Source organism: Podarcis pityusensis (genome assembly GCF_964106645.2).
Source record: "Podarcis pityusensis genome assembly, chromosome: 12".
Taxonomy (NCBI): Eukaryota; Metazoa; Chordata; class Lepidosauria; order Squamata; family Lacertidae; genus Podarcis; species Podarcis pityusensis.
The window spans coordinates 2,448,915-2,464,518 of record NC_138037.1 but is presented as its reverse complement, the minus strand read 5'-3'; the positions used below and the strand labels follow the sequence as shown (position 1 = coordinate 2,464,518).

The window sequence follows — 15,604 nt, the reverse complement described above, 5'->3', positions numbered from 1 at the left end:
CCTGCCAGGCATCATTCTGTGCACTTCTCAGTATAGTATGGTGCTGATGATGTCAAGGTTGCAAGTTCGATGGAGCAGCTGCATATTCCTGCATTGACCCTAGATGACCCTCGGGTCCCTTCCAACTCTAGAATTCTCTGATTCTACGACCCTCTCGTGCGCTCGCCTTTTCTCTAAGCTGCAAAGCGCCCGACGCGGCCACCCACCGCCCAAACCAGCTGCTGGTTCTCCAGGCAGCCACTGGGGGAAAATCTTGTCCTGCCCATTCCAAGCAGAAGAGGACCTAATTCAGCTGCTACTTTCATTTTCCCTTCGGAGAAGCAGCTCGTCTCTCGCTCCCGTTCACTGCAGGAAAACTCAAACCGGCGTGGAAGACGACGCGGGACGAGGAAGGATCTGCAGAAGCAGCTGAGGAGGTGAGGTCTGCCATCTGGGAAGGGCAGAGTGGTGGAGGGAAGGAGGGAGAGAAGGATCTCGTTGCAAAGGGAGCCCCTGCTGCAAGAGGACCCGGGAGACGCCCCTTGTCCCGCAGCCCTGGGCAGCCTCTCCGCGCTCCTGGGCGCACCTTCCTCGCTCAGAAGCAGCTCCCTTAAATATGCCCAGACATACCAGGCTGGGCCCCTGCCCTCAAGCTTCCTAGGGAGGCAGCAGCTGTGTTTAGCCTGTTGCAACAAAAGGCAAGGAAGGATCCCTGTGGAGGATCCTTAAAGGCTGATCGACCGACTGCGGCTTAAGAGTGCGCCCAAACTGGGGCTTCTCTTCCACCACAAACAGGAACAGGGCAGTTGCAGGGTTGTGTTTGTAAGGGACACTGTACTCCTTCTGGCGCTTGCTGAAACTATTCCTTACACTCCCCAATGTTTTTCCGATGAAAATAGGGACGTCCTATCCAATAATAATAATAATAATAATAATAATAATAATAATAATAATAGTTGTATTATTTGTACCCATCTGACTAGGTAGCCCCAGACACCCAGGGAGGCTTCCAACGTGTATATAAAAGCATAACTAAACTTTAAACAGCTTCCCTATCCAGATGTCTTCTAAAGGTTGTCTAGTTACTTATCTCTTTGGCTCGTGGGTTCCATAACTCCAGGCCCTCCAACATTTCTCCGATGATCCTAAGCCTGGATGTCTCTGTTGGTTAGAGCCAAGGTTGCAGGTTTGATCCCCGTTTGGGGCAGCTGGATATTCCTGCATTGCAGGGGGTTGGACTAGATGACTCTCGGGGTCCCTTCCAACTCTACAATTCTATGTTTCTATTATTCTAAGGAAAAGCGGGACGTTCTGGGATCACATCTGAAACCGGAGGGGCTTGTGTAAATCTGGAACTGTCCCTGGAACATAGGGACACTTGGAAGGCCTGTTAATATTGCTTAGACAAGCCTATTCAGATGCTTAGACAGCTGGCGAGACTTTTAATCTGTTTTTAGCTCTTGTCATTTTAACTTTTTAACTCAGCTTTTAAGTCATTGTTAATTCTTCTTAATGGTGATTTTATCTTTTGGCAAAATGCTTTGAGATTCTTTCCCCCCCTTTTTTTTTTACAATCAAGGGGTGCATATTTTTATGAAATGAATAAATTAAGCAAACACTCCACCAGAATATAAATTTCATTATTTGAACCCCACATGCCTGACTGGGTTGCCCCAGCTACTCTGGGCAGCTTCCAACAGATCCAAACACATAATAAAACATCAAATGTCATATAAAGCCTTATATGTTTAGACTGATGTTTGCCAGGCGCTCTCTTCAGGGTGGGGGGGGTGTTCTTCTGCTTGCAATATGTGAAAATAATATTTGAAATTAATAATAATAATGTTTTAATTTGAATTCTGTTGAAGTGCCACCTGAGGAAAGAGCCACAGCGTTTGGGCACAGTTCAGTGGGCATTTCCTTTCTCATTGCTTGCAAAATATTCTGAACATTTTTATGTCTGAAATGTGCTGTTTCTCATTTGAGATACCACATGTCTGAACTAGGGGTGGGGTGCTGGGATTGCAGATGGAAGGCTGCCTGAGAAGATCATCTTGATTTCTTGCCATTTTTTTCAGGGGAAGATGGACGGGACCAGAGGAGGTAAGGAAGGATTCCAGTGACTCAGAGGCAGATTGACTGCTTGGGGTGGGGTGGATTATTCCAGATCTATTTCGCAGGAGCTTTTCACGGCACCCCCAATGACATTTATTTTATTTATTTGCAGAAAAAATATTGTTATACCAATGTGCAATATTTTGGCATTTTGGGAGGTGCCTGGCTGGGGTGCCATCCTGGCGCACATCTGCAGGAACCTAGAAAGATGCCCTCGGCTGCATCAGGCCACTGGTTCTCCCGGCTCATTCTTGCCTGCACTGACCAGAGCTGGGAAAAGGAACTAGCGCTTGTTCATATTCAAGATGCATAACATAAATCCCTGCATATTTTACAAAAAACTAAACCACTCAGTATTCCATTATTGCATCCATCAAAACTTATTTACACTGTTGAATTTATCAGGTGTACACAAATGTTTCCCAATCTGTTCTTCTTCTGCTTTTATTTATACATGTGTACACTTTACATAAGGGACGCGGGTGGCGCTGTGGGTTAAAACACAGAGCCTTGGACTTGCCGATTAGAAGGTCGGCGGTTTCCGTGCGCTGCTCTGGTTTGCCAGAAGCAGCTTAGTCATGCTGGCCACATGACCCGGAAGCTGTCTGCGGACAAACGCCGGCTCTCTCGGCCAATAAAGCAAAATGAGCGCTGCAACCCCAGAGTCGGTCATGACTGGACCTAATGGTCAGGGGTCCCTTTACCTTTACCTTACGCTTTACATATGCATTCAGTCTCTCTGAGGATCAGAAAACAATATAATTCTCAACAATCACATATTAAGAGGGATCCCACCAGAAGTGGTTGCTCTGATATTTTTGCTGACCAGCTCTTTGCTGTCTTTCAAAACCCGCAGGAAATAGGAGAGAACTGAGGATTATCCTTGTGGGCAAGACTGGAGGCGGCAAAAGCGCCACAGGAAACACCATCCTTGGCCAGAAACTCTTTGATTCGAAACTTCAGGCCAGGACAACCACCTTGTCCTGCCAAAAGGAGTCTTGCACTTGGAGAGGCCATCCTGTGTCCGTGATTGACACAGCAGATATTTTGGGCACCGGAGCCTGCGATGAAAGGCTGGACCAGGAGACCAAGCGCTGCCTTGACCTCTCTCAGCCTGGCCCTCACGCGCTCGTGTTTGTGACCCAGGTGGGCCGCTTCACCACAGAGGACGAGGAGGCAGCCCAGCGAGTCCGGGAGATGTTTGGGACGGAGGCCATGAAGCACACCATCCTCTTGTTCACCCGCAAAGAAGCCTTAGAAGGCAACTCCTTGCGGGATTACGTGATGCAGTCAGATAACGAGGCTCTCCGGAAGCTGGTCCAAGAATGCGGGGGGCGCTTCTGCGCTTTTAATAACAGGGCGGCATTAGGAGAACGGGAGGACCAGGTCTCTGAGCTGATGGAGATGGTCCTGAAGATGGTCGAGGGGAATGAAGAGCCATACCTGGAGACGCCATCCATGGAGGCAGCGCTTGGATCTTACATGGCGGAAGGCAGGAAAAGGGCCAAGGGAGAGGGGAAAGGGAAAGCTCACAAGGGTGTCAGCTACAGAAAAGTATTTATCGCCTTATGTGTGTGTGGTGCAGGGCTTTACCTGTTACATTACCATTGTAATCGTTTCTTTCAATATCTCCCCTTTAGCAAAGCTGGGGATTTTTAAAGCCAGCCCACCAGCTTCTTATGAGGTGTCAGGAGAAAAACAAATAAACAAATGAACAAACCGGATTGTCTGGGTGCAATGTCCTAAGAATCGCATGCTTATTATTTTATTTGTCATTGTATCAGTTGCAATGCCCCTGTGACTCTGGACAAACAGAAACAACAGAGCATGTTCTTCTCCACTTCCTATATTACAGAGACATTTGTATTAGCCTCCTCTCCCCATTACACCATAAGTACTCCAAGGTGCACAGGACAATTTTATACCTCCCTGCTGCTGTCAGATCCCAACCCTGCTACAACATACGACGTTGCCAGGTTCTGCACAGCAGCGCTCAAGATCCATCGGATGATGACCTGCCCCACAAACTAGATTTCATGAACACTCACATGACAGTGCTCTCTAAACTGATAGTTGTAGTCTTTTATATACTAATCTTTTATGCTGATCCACATCCGTTTAATGCTCCTAACCCCTCCTTTAGTTCCTTTTAGATTCTTATAGTCTTTTAGATATACGGTACAGAATGCTCCCCATGCATGGTGAATAGGCTGAGCGTGATTTCTGGAAAGGTTTGCACCTCTAGAGGTGGAAAGCAGGTAGCGGATTTGCAGCATGATTTTGCATGAGTGATGGAGGGGGGGCTGAGAGAGGATCGCCCACCCCCTTCCTTGCCCAGCTGCAACACAACAGCCCTGCAGTGCTGCCCGTGGGTCTTGTTCTCCGGGGGTTGCTGCTTTCAGCTCAGATGGAGAGGGACCTGGGATGCACCAAAGAAATTACTTTAAAAAATAAATCAATCTGGCAGAAGTTGGCAGAAGTGGCTCACTAAAGCAGTGGATTTGGCAGACTTCCTTCCCGCCTGCTCTTACACCAGGGATGAGGACGCAAAAGTGCCTTAAACTTCAAGTCACAGGGATGAGCGGAGATTCTTGGCTCTGAAGCGGGGAAGACCCCAATAATCCCCTCCTCTGCGCTGGCTGAGAAATCAGTGGGGCTCCGAGGTGTAGCGGAAGGGTTTGGTAGGGAGGGTCTAACGGCGCGACCCTCCGTCAAGCTGGGACCCTCATGCATCCCCGCCCCATTCACAAGCCAAATTGGGGGGGTGGTGGTGGAGTTTGAGCCTTTCTCTCGCTTCCCTCTCCAGGATCAGGGAAGCCCCAGGAGGAAGCAGGGGGCTCGGGCTGCAGCAGGAGGAGCAGTTCTCGTGGAATTGGAGAGCTCAACCCTTTCCTCCTCCTCCTCGGCAGCGAAAGAAGACAAGCGCTGGACTGCAGGGAAGCATCCTGACTCTTGACTCTTCGTTGGGTCATGGACCAAGGAATGGGTGAGAGACACTGCAGTCTTCCTGGTACTGATTGGGGAGCCCAGGGAAGCATCCTGACTCTTGATTTTGCGCGTGTGCGTGTGAAGGTGAGGTTGCATCTCTCTCCTCCCCCCCGCCCCTGGCTCGCCCGGTTGCATAGCCTGGCTACAGCCCGAGTCCTGGCAACCCATCCTGAAGCGGGGGGGGGGGGGCAGGGGGATGGAGGAGGAAACAGCCTCTTAAGGGGCTGAGCCCGTTGCTCCTCCTACCGCGATCTCGGGCTGGCAGAGGAAGAAGTTTGAAGGGCGGCGGAGTCCCTGCAAAACTGCTCCCCTCCGCAAGCGAGATGGGGGTGGGTGATGGGGAGGCAAGGTCCCCACTCCTTGGGCTAAGACGTCCCAGGCCCATCTCCACTCCCCGGAGTGGGAGATTTCGCTGCGTTTCAACCCCTGCATGCGCGCAGACACGCGCACGTGGGAATTCAACCCAGTCCCGTGTACACCCGCCACCCCCGCCCTCGCGCGAGTCAGCGGCCATGTCCCCGTTTCTCAGTGGCTCCCGCCCAAGTTCATGTTTTTCTAAACCCCAGAGGAGGCTGGCGGTGCTGCTTGGGCTGCGCTTGGCCCGGGATGCGAGTTGCAAGTCGCTCTGGTCCTCCTCAGCCCCCCCCCCGGTCTGCCAGAGAGACTCAGCAAGGGGAAGGGGGGCTGTTGCCACCTGCTGCTGCACCCCCAGAAATATTCTTCGGGGGGGGGGAGGCCAGGAAGATGCTCTGGGAGCAGAGCCCCCCCGCCTCCAGGGGGCGCACAGAGCAAAGAGACGCCTGGCCGGTGAGAGAGAGAGGGACGAATGGGAAGAATCCAGACCCGGGACCCTGTAAGAAATGCCTTGACATTATGACAACACTCGCCTCTTAGGAACGGGCTGCTTACAGACGTAGACATGGTTTGGAAAATCATTTATATTAGTTTTCAATTACAATATTCCAATAAAAGCCTCATTATAACTATGACAAATTATAATACCATTAATAATATGAGTCATTCAAAAGCCAAATTATACAATTTAGGTCCCCCCCACCCACCCACGTGCTGGAATTGATGGTTTGATTTACTTTATTTCTGCGTTGCAAAATCTTACAGATTTCCACCACACTCCAGTCAGAAAAACAAACCCTTATACACCAAATGCAATTTTAACGACTTCCATTCGCATTCACACATTCAATGATTTATAGTCCTACAGGTGAAGCATTTAAACTCTCTCTGTGTTCTTTTTGTTATTCTGTCCATGGTGTTTCTTCCTGTCCTTGTAATATATTAGGTCTATCTTTTGTCAGTTGTTGTTCTCCATCATGCCTCGGGCAGAGCTAGTGTCCCGCTCCTGTTTCAGAAGTTCTCCATTGCTCTGTCCCCAGCTTCAGTGTTTTGCAACATTATTTTTTAAAAAATAATGTACGTTTCCGAGCACAATTCAAAGTGTTGGTGATGACCTTTAAAGCCCTAAACGGCCTCGGTCCAGTATACCTGAAGGAGCGTCTCCACCTCCATCGTTCTACCCGGACACTGAGGTCCAGCACTGAGGGCCTTCTGGCGGTTCCCTCCCTGCGAGAAGCCAAGTTACCGGGAACCAGGCAGAGGGCCCTCTCGGTAGTGGCATCCACCCTGTGGAACGCCCTCCCACCAGATGTCAAAGAGAAGAACAACTACCAGACTTTTAGAAGACATCTGAAGGCAGCCCTGTTTAGGGAAGCTTTTAATGTTTGATGTATCATTGTATTTTAATATTCTTTTGGAAGCCGCCCAGAGTGGCTGGGGAAACCCAGCCAGATGGGCGGGGTATAAATAATAAATTATTATTATTATTATTATTATTATTATTATTATTATTATTATATTAGTTTTAACATATAAATTATAAAATATACCACAAAACTTCACCACTTATACAATATTTTTTTGGACTTCCATCAGCGCTACTGATGATCCACCGTTTTAACCGCTTTTTATGCATTTCTTAAATTCATATTGCCTTTAATTATCTTAACTAACCATCCTCCTCTTAGTCCATTTTTGAAATAGTTCCAGTAATTCTCCTCACAAAACTTATTGCAAACCTACAAACGTAGTCTGATCATCACAAATACTTTTCGTATAATCTGTAAATTTACTCCAGTCTTCCGTGAATTTCTGGTCCCGCCAATTACGAATCCTTCCTGTTAGTTTATCTAGTTCTGCATAGTCCATTAATTTCATCCTCCATTCTTCTTTCGTCGGTAACAGTGTTTTGCAACATTAGCAGCAGCTTCAAAAAATCATAGTGTCCCCCCAAAAATTCTGTTTTTGCCATTTTTCTCTCAGCCCGGGGAGTAGAGCATTTTTGTATATTGCATTTGCATTTTTGTATATTGTTCTTTTTTCTTACACATCTTTGTTATCCCCCCCCTTCCACCTTTTTTCTCTGTATCACTTTAAATTTTTATAACTGAAATTCTTTCAATAAAATATTAACATTGCAGAGAGAGAGGGGGGGGACAGCTCATCTAGTTCAGCATCCTGTTCTCCGGAAGGTTTAGCCCCCTGGCAGGACTCGAACGCAAGACCAGTGCTCTCCCCTCCTGCAGCTTCCAGCACCTGCTATTCAGAAGAACTGCTGCCTCCAGCTGTGGGGGCAGAGCATAATCACGACATGCAAAACTAATATTGTTTAATTATTATGCAATTCTACTTTTACCACCCCCCAAAAATAGTCTGGTTCCAACTAGTTAAAAGCTTTTCCAGATATATAGTAAATTATCCTAAATATTCAGGCTGTGCAGAGTCACCCTGATCTCCCCTGGATCAGTCAGGCCAGAAGTCAAGCGTCCCATACCCAGCCCCAGATCAGTTCAGGGACAGAGCTAATGTTTAAGTGGGGGTGGGGTTCAATCCCTAATTAAATGTACAATCTGGAGGGGGAAGGAGGACATTCCACATCTCTTCTCCGCCTACAGAGAGGAAGAGTAGCAGTCGGGAGACAGCGTTTTGGTGGAGGTAAGAAACACATTATTTTCCCATTGATATCAAAAATAACTCTTTCTTGAATGGAAAGTAAAAGTGGAGGAGGTAAAAGCAGTCTTGATACACTGGGCACAAGACATCGGACACAACATACTCATGAGTGAATAAGAAAGGCTATGGAAAGTGGACATTAAATTCACTGCCTGCTAAAACCTAAGGGAAAACATTTTGAAGACGCAATATAGATGGTACCTAACCCCGGCCAAATTGGCCAAAATGTATAAAAATAGTACGGATGTGTGTTGGAGGTGCAAAGAGGGGATAGGTACCTTCATACATATGTGATGGGAGTGCAAGAAGTTAAGAGAATTTTGGGATGTCATCTGTAACGAATTGAAAAACATGTTTAAATTCCCTTTTACAAAAAACCCGGAAGCCTTTCTGCTCGGTATCATGTCTATGGAAATCAAGAAAACCTGTTGACCTTTATTTATGTATGCCACTACAGCGGCGAGAATTCTGATACCCAAAAATGGGAAAAGTGACATTAACCCCACAAAATCTGACTGGTTAGCAAAAACGATTGAATGTTTACATCTTGTAAAACTAACAGGGAGAATAAGAAGAAGTCCTATTCCAAAAGTTAATAAAGAATGCTCAGTCTTCAAAGAATATCTTAAAAGTTTATACGGACAAACGCAAGTCTTGTATTTGTTAAGTTCTATGTAAATTGATGCATCTGCTGGGTGCCCTTGGGCTAGTCACATTCTTTGAAGTCTCTCAGCCCCACTCACCTCACAGAGTGTTTGTTGTGGGGGAGGAAGGGAAAGGAGAATGTTGGCTGCTTTGAGACTCCTTCGGGTAGTGATAAAACGGGATATCAAATCCACACTATTCTTCTATTCTATATTAACAATAAAGATCATTGGGGGGGGGGCAGAAACACATTGCTTTTCCAAGTCTGCCCTGTGACATTTTAGAACAGTATATCTGATATCGTTCTAATAATGTTAAACAGGTCAGTGTGTATATAGCCTCAGAGTCCCTGCACTTAGCAAAAAGGTTATGGGGTGGGGGCTGCTTATACAGAGATCTCAGGCTGAACAGGAGCTGCTAAATTTACCCTGCATTTAGAGAGAATATTCATCACCATTCTGTTCCAATATCTGGATGTCAAGAGGAATTTTCCTTTGGCCCCCCGTTCGCTCATCATCATCTTCTCCTCCTCGGGCAGCAGATCCTCCTTCTTCACAATCTTCTGCTTCTTTCTTCACGTCCTTCAGCAACTGGATCCTTTTCTGATATCCAAGCTTGCGTTCCTCCTCTTCGGACACAATGAGCATGTCGATGTATTCTGGGGTGGAGAGCGGGTTGGGCTTCAGGGCAATTTCCTGCAGGCGCCGCAGGCTTTGAGATGCTCTCTTGATGTTTTTGATCAGATTCTCTCTCACCTCGATGCACTCCTGGCTGAGGAGCCGAAGCACCTCCTCCGCTGTCATAACCCCATGACAGGCGTGCTCGTATTTTTTCTTCAGCTCTGCATAGCTCTTCTTCTCTTTCCTTATTTCGTCCTTAAATAGGAAATCCTGGGTGCAGTGGTCGCTGGCTGAGCACTTGCCAGGACAAATGTTGCATGTTCCTGAGAAGAAACTGATAGCAGAGCAAAAGCGGTTCAGCCGGTCCCAGGTAGCCCTGCAAGGATAGTGGCAGGTGACCTCGCAGTTCTTGCAGTTGGTTGCATATTGATGAGCTCCAGAGAGGTCTTGCTTCACTTTGACGGTGACTGCGAACTCATACTCAAAATCTCTGTTGGCCGCCATGTCAGCTATGTGCTGGTCAAGGGCTTTTTCTGTTTCCTTCAGTTCTTCCAGTTTGGCCAGCGCAGTTTTGATCTGGGGCAGCAGGCCCTGCACAACCGTCTCCAACTCTTTCCGCTCCCTGAGAACTTCCTTCGTCAAAGACAAACTCTTGGCATTCAGTTTGCTTAGTGAGTCAAAGTAGGTCTTCATGCTGATCATACCCATGTTCCAAAACATTTCGTCAAAGTTAGGGCTCTCCCCGTCCCCCACGACATTGTTGGCAAACAGGGCGGAATTGTTGAATTTGAAATGCACGGGGTTCCCCTTGCCATCTTTGGCACATGGAACGTTGGCCGTCTTAATGGCCTCAAGGACCAGGGGAGTCTGTGAATCTGCAAAGGTGATCAGGAACTGGATGTTCTCCTTGATATCTTTCCCAAAGATGGAGAGCACGGAATCAAAGACGTATTTCTCGGCTGCTGTTAAGCGGTTTGTGGAAGCCTTGACCACAAAGCAGACACAATCGATGTGGTCGATTCCTCCTGGGATGGAGAAAAACTCCCGGATCTTCTCCTCTAACTTTTTGTCCTGCTCTATTCCTCTCGTGTCTCCGAATCCCGGAGTGTCAACAAAAGTGAGAGAGCAAGGGATCTTGAGACCCTCTTGATAGTTCACCACATAAGCCATCACTTCGGATGTCTGGCTTTCCACTTGGTTTCTGCCAGTCACTTCATCGATAAGTTTGAACCGGAATTCGTCTCCCCATTGCACGCCCAGGATGTAATTGATCATCCCATTGATGAGAGTGGTTTTCCCTGATCCAGACGCTCCCATCATCATGATCACTTTGTTGGTGATCTGTAAGTTCTCTTTGCCTAGATGGTACTTTGGAGATGTTTCAGACTCCATTTTCAGTTTTAATTTATAAACAGAAGGGTCACCCTTTTTTACAAGGTTACTTTCTTTGAGATATTTCTGAGGTGGTTTGATTTCACTTGTTTCCTGTGTTCTGGAAGACGCCATCTTCTTTTTAACAAACCTGCTGTCACAATTAAAAGAGAAACACATGTATTAGAAAAATAAATGTACTCTTCTTCCTATCATTATCATTATGATTTTATCCCTTTCAACACACGTTGAAAGTACAAAATGCAATAAAAACAGTTCAAAAACATTTTAAAACAAATAGCAGCAACTTAAAAATTAAAAACCCCAATACCAAGTAGACCATCAAGGCACAAACTTGTTGGAACAGAAAAATGTCTTCTATTTTTTTCTGGGTGCCTGTCCTATCTTGGGGTCCCCCTAGTCCCTCCCCAGATCCCAGGAGAGCCTTGCGCTGCAGCCTTCATTCCTTTGCTCCAAGTCTGGGCCATATCAGGATGGATTCGTGGCCTTTCCAAAGAGCCAGAGAGCAGGAGGCATCAGCGCAAGATCCCTGTCACGAAGTCCCCTCTGCAATATGCCGTGGTTTACAGCAGCCATGCAAAAGAAGCTTTGGACAACAAAAGAAGTGGACAGTACCAGTGCAACCTCCAGCCATTTGGTGTAGGAGTCCACCACTATGAAGAATGTTTTTCTCTGGAAGGGGCCCGTGAATTCCATGTGCAGGTGTGACCATGGTGCTCGGGCAGACTCCCAGGACTGGAATGGGCCCCTTGGGGGATCCGGGAGATTTCAAAGATCTCCTCTCTGCAGACGCTGAAGAATGTCGCCCTCTTCTTGGTATTGTTGGTGACCTCTTTAGTTTCCAGGAGGAAGTTGAAACGGGTGGCGTACCCTTCCCAGTCTCCTGATTCTGTGTTGAACAGCGAGAAGCTGCTGTCAGTTGCCATTCTGAGTTCCTTGGGTCCCGGAGCTGAAGCCTGGATGCACGGTGCGATGCAGCGGGGCGGCAGGCGGTGGTGCTGTGGTGCTGTGCATGGCAGTTAGCTCAGCAGAATTCCACCTTCGCCGCCAGAGAAATATACTCGGAGTTGAGTGTGAATTTCATGCTTTTTATTCACCTCATAGTAGCAATGAATGAATCTTTCCCCAAAACGTCTAGCTATATATACACATTATTTGAACAATGGGCCCGGCGTGATTGGCTAATTCCGGTCTGCTCCTGTAGGCCAATCAGGTTGCAGATTCACCTCCTCCAGAAGCCTGATTGGCTGCTCCTGCAGGCCAATTAGGTTGCTGATTCACTTCATCCAGGAGCCTGATTGGCTGCTCCTGCAGGCCAATCAGGTCACTGGTTCACTTCCACCTGGAGCTGGATTGGGTGGCTCCTGCGGACCAATCAGACTGCTGCATTCTGGATTCTATTGTTCTAGGATTCAGCTCAGTACATTACAGTATGTTTACACAGCTTGTAAAAAACCACATTCAGCTGAAATTTCAGAGTTTCATTTCCCTGATTCTGGGATCCCTTTCTTCTTCTTCTTCTCCTCCTCCTTCACCACCACCACCCAGTTCCTTTAAGCTGCAAAGGTGAAGGGTTTGGCTGATCCTTTCCTAACTGTGGAGTTCCTTTAAAGGCTTCAGTAAATAGCAGCACACTTGCCAGAAAGGCAGCTTGACCCACCGAGGTATTAGCCACGCTCAGGGGGTGAGGGTCAGGCTCAGCAGAGGAGCTGATGGGAACCAAGGCAAGGGTTGCTGCTCCACAGGCTCCCTCCAGATTCCTCCCTCCCCACAGTTGCTAGATGCAAAGATATCAACAACATTAAATCAAATGTTGGGAAGGAAAGGAAGCCTGGCCGTTGCCTCCTGCTTCCACCCAAGGCAGCAGGGCTGAAATGGAGGGCAGATCTGAGAGGCAAACAGAGAGATGCCTTGGACAACCTTTCTTAATGCTACGCACACAAATTATTTCACACGCAACTCTATAATGAATAGGACACTGTGTGAGGCAACAAAGGCATGCTTGTAAATGTGTGTAGTAGTAGTAATAATAAAAATAAAAATATTTTTTACTTATACCCTGCCCATGTGGCTGGGCCTCCCCAGCCACTCTGGGCAGCTCCCAAAAGAATATTAAAAGCACAATAAAACATCAAACATTAAAAACTTCCCTAAACAGGGCTGTCTTCAGATGTCTTCTAAAAGTTGGATAGTTGTTTATTTCCTTGACACCTGACGGGAGGACATTCTACAGGGCAGATGCCACTACCAAGAAGGCCCTCTGCCTGGTTCCCTGTTGCTTCACTTCTCGCAGGGAGGGAACCGCCAGAAGGCCCTCGGAGCTGGACCTCAGTGTCCGGGCAGAACGATGGGGGTGGAGACTTCAGGTCTACTGGGCCAAGGCCGTTTAGGACTTGAAAGCTCAGCACCAGCACTTTGAATTGTGCTGGGACACATTTGCCAACTTCTGCTTTTAACTATAGATTGCTATGACTCTACCCATGAAAAAGAGGACATGTCCTGGAAAGAGGAGGACATATGGCAACCCTATAATGCTTATCTCATTCATTGAGTGCGTTCAAGAAACAAAATTGTTCCTGAAGCCCCCTCTGCCCCCTATAGCTGGCACAGGGGAAATTCATGTCACTGCCGCCACTTTGCAGACATTTCACTCTTTTCTTTCAGAATACAAATAAAAGATGGGGGCAGAAGTGTAGCTTGTTGCTGGGACTCAGGAGAGGCAAACAGCCCCTGTGCCCTCTGAACCACAGCTCCTGTGTGATGGCCTGGGAGTCGGATTCAGAGGCTGAACCTGAGGAATCCCAGCCTGCACAGGAGTCCCCACCTCCAGGGCCGGCTGAGCTGGGGCAGGGCCTTGAACCTGAAGGGCCCTCACCTGTGCCGGATCCTCAGGAGCAGACACCAGATGAATCCGCTCTGGCTCTGGAGGTGATTGAGGACCCATTGCCTGCAGGTGCTCCTCTCTCAGCCCTGTCAGGGGAAGGTGAGGTTGCCTCTGGGTCCGGTAACCCTCCAGCCTCTCCTGAGCTGAAGAGGCTCAGGGCAGAGAGGCGGAGGGAACTAATTTCTCTCAGGAGGAGTGCTCGCCTCCAGGCCAGGAGAGGCGAGTCACCTGAGGATCGGGGCCGCCTTATGCCTCGGGGCAGATAAAATCCAACCAGCCCAGTCCCAGGTTGCGGGAGCAACATTGTTGGTAACCTGTTCCCGCCTGCACCCTGTCCTGCTCTTCTGCCAGAGTTCCTGACCTCACCCGTCTCCTTGCCTTGGACCCTACTTCAGCCTTGATGGACAGCCTCCATACCACAATCTCGACCTCGAACTGGACTCGGACCACGCCGCACGGTAACCCCCTGGGACCAGCACATCCTGGGAGATAGAGGTGGACGGAGCAGGATTGTACCTAGCATTGCCTCTCTGCCATCTGCCTGGCTACTCTCAGAAAAAGTGCCTTTACCTCACAAGTAGCTTCTTACATTCTTGTTTCTTGTCGGAACTGAACTGAGGATCGCCCTTGTTGGTAAAACTGGAGCTGGGATACGCGCAACAGGAAACACCATCCTGGGCGACAGAAGCTTCACGTCATCCACATCCTCTTCCTCAGTGATGAGAAAGTGCCAAAGAGAGGAGACTATCATTGGTGGCAGGAGAATTGTGGTTCTTGATACGCATGGCTTTTTTTGACACCAAGGTTCCAAAAGAAGAGGTTTTGAAAGAAATCCGAACCTGTGTGAGGAACCTCTACCCAGGACCACATGTCATCATACATGTCATGCAAGTTGGGCGTTCCAGCCAGCAGCAGAAAGCCGTTGCTTAGAGAATCCAAAATACTTTCAGCCTCAGAGCAGGAGCATACATAGTTCACCCGGAATGATGACCTAGAAGATAGATCTTTCAGAGAGTTCTTGGCGGAGGGAGACCAGGATCTGCAGAAATATTAACTCAGAATGGTGGGTGGTGCCTGGCTTTCAACAACAGAGCTCAAGGGCAGGAAAAAGAGGATCGTGCTGATGACCTGCTTGAAATAATCGATCACCTGGTTGAAAGGAGCTAGGCAGCCTGCTACACGGAAGACATACTAGAGGAGGACAAAGAAGACACCTGGCTTGAGAGCAGTACACCTGGCTTGAGAGCAGTACATGTGAAAAGGATCTAGGAGTCTTGGTTGACCACAAACTTGACATGAGCCAACAGTGTGACGCGGCAGCTAAAAAAGCCAATGCAATTCTGGGCTGCATCAATAGGAGTATAGCATCTAGATCAAGGGAAGTAATAGTGCCACTGTATTCTGCTCTGGTCAGACCTCACCTGGAGTACTGTGTCCAGTTCTGGGCACCACAGTTCAAGAAGGACACTGACAAACTGGAACGTGTCCAGAGGAGGGCAACCAAAATGGTCAAACGCCTGGAAACGATGCCTTATGAGGAACGGCTAAGGGAGCTGGGCATGTTTAGCCTGGAGAAGAGGAGGTTAAGGGGTGATATGATAGCCATGTTCAAATATATAAAAGGATGTCACATAGAGGAGGGAGAAAGGTTGTTTTCTGCTGCTCCGGAGAAGCGGACACGGAGCAATGGATCCAAACTACAAGAAAAAAGATTCCACCTAAACATTAGGAAGAACTTCCTGACAGTAAGAGCTGTTTGACAGTGGAATTTGCTGCCAAGGAGTGTGGTGGAGTCTCCTTCTTTGGAGGTCTTTAAGCAGAGGCTTGACAACCATATGTCAGGAGTGCTCTGATGGTGTTTCCTGCTTGGCAGGGGGTTGGACTCGATGGCCCTTGTGGTCTCTTCCAACTGTATGATTCTATGAAAGAAGAGGTTGAGAGGATGAAGAGGAAA

General features: G+C 48.0%; 2 protein-coding genes and 2 pseudogenes across 7 annotated transcripts in view; 2 read left to right on the top strand and 2 right to left on the bottom strand.

Annotated features, from left to right (window-relative positions):
- The window catches only part of LOC308459043 (verrucotoxin subunit beta-like), a 41,501-nt gene that overhangs the window by 13,641 nt on the left and 12,256 nt on the right, over positions 1–15,604 (bottom strand). Inside the window, exon 4 of one of the 3 annotated variants that reach the window (XM_080974079.1) lies at positions 3,702–4,535. The exons of the other annotated variants lie outside the window; for them this stretch is intronic. The gene's annotated coding sequence lies outside the window, so the exon portion shown is untranslated. Of the gene's footprint in view, positions 1–3,701; positions 4,536–15,604 lie in introns of those variants that run through there. 3 annotated transcript variants of the gene reach the window in all.
- Positions 247–5,050, top strand: LOC308460105 (GTPase IMAP family member 2 pseudogene; annotated as a pseudogene). Its single transcript, XR_013991487.1, has 4 exons — positions 247–416; positions 2,058–2,082; positions 2,951–3,648; positions 4,901–5,050. The product of XR_013991487.1 is annotated as a GTPase IMAP family member 2 pseudogene (transcript).
- LOC308459070 (uncharacterized protein) lies at positions 6,990–11,988 on the bottom strand. Of its 2 annotated transcripts, none has more exons than XM_080974139.1 (2): positions 11,382–11,988; positions 6,990–10,899 (listed from the first exon to the last, which is right to left on the bottom strand). In XM_080974139.1, exon 2 carries the CDS (start codon positions 10,878–10,880, stop codon positions 9,189–9,191), a length of 1,692 nt encoding a protein of 563 aa, XP_080830265.1. In that variant the 5' UTR covers positions 10,881–10,899; positions 11,382–11,988; the 3' UTR covers positions 6,990–9,188. The 2 variants fall into 2 exon arrangements, with proteins under 2 accessions (XP_080830265.1, XP_080830266.1); XM_080974140.1 differs by having other exon boundaries at positions 6,990–10,896; positions 11,382–11,987.
- LOC308459723 (GTPase IMAP family member 4-like) lies at positions 11,477–14,919 on the top strand (annotated as a pseudogene). The gene is made up of 2 exons: positions 11,477–11,632; positions 14,232–14,919. The product of its transcript is annotated as a GTPase IMAP family member 4-like (transcript).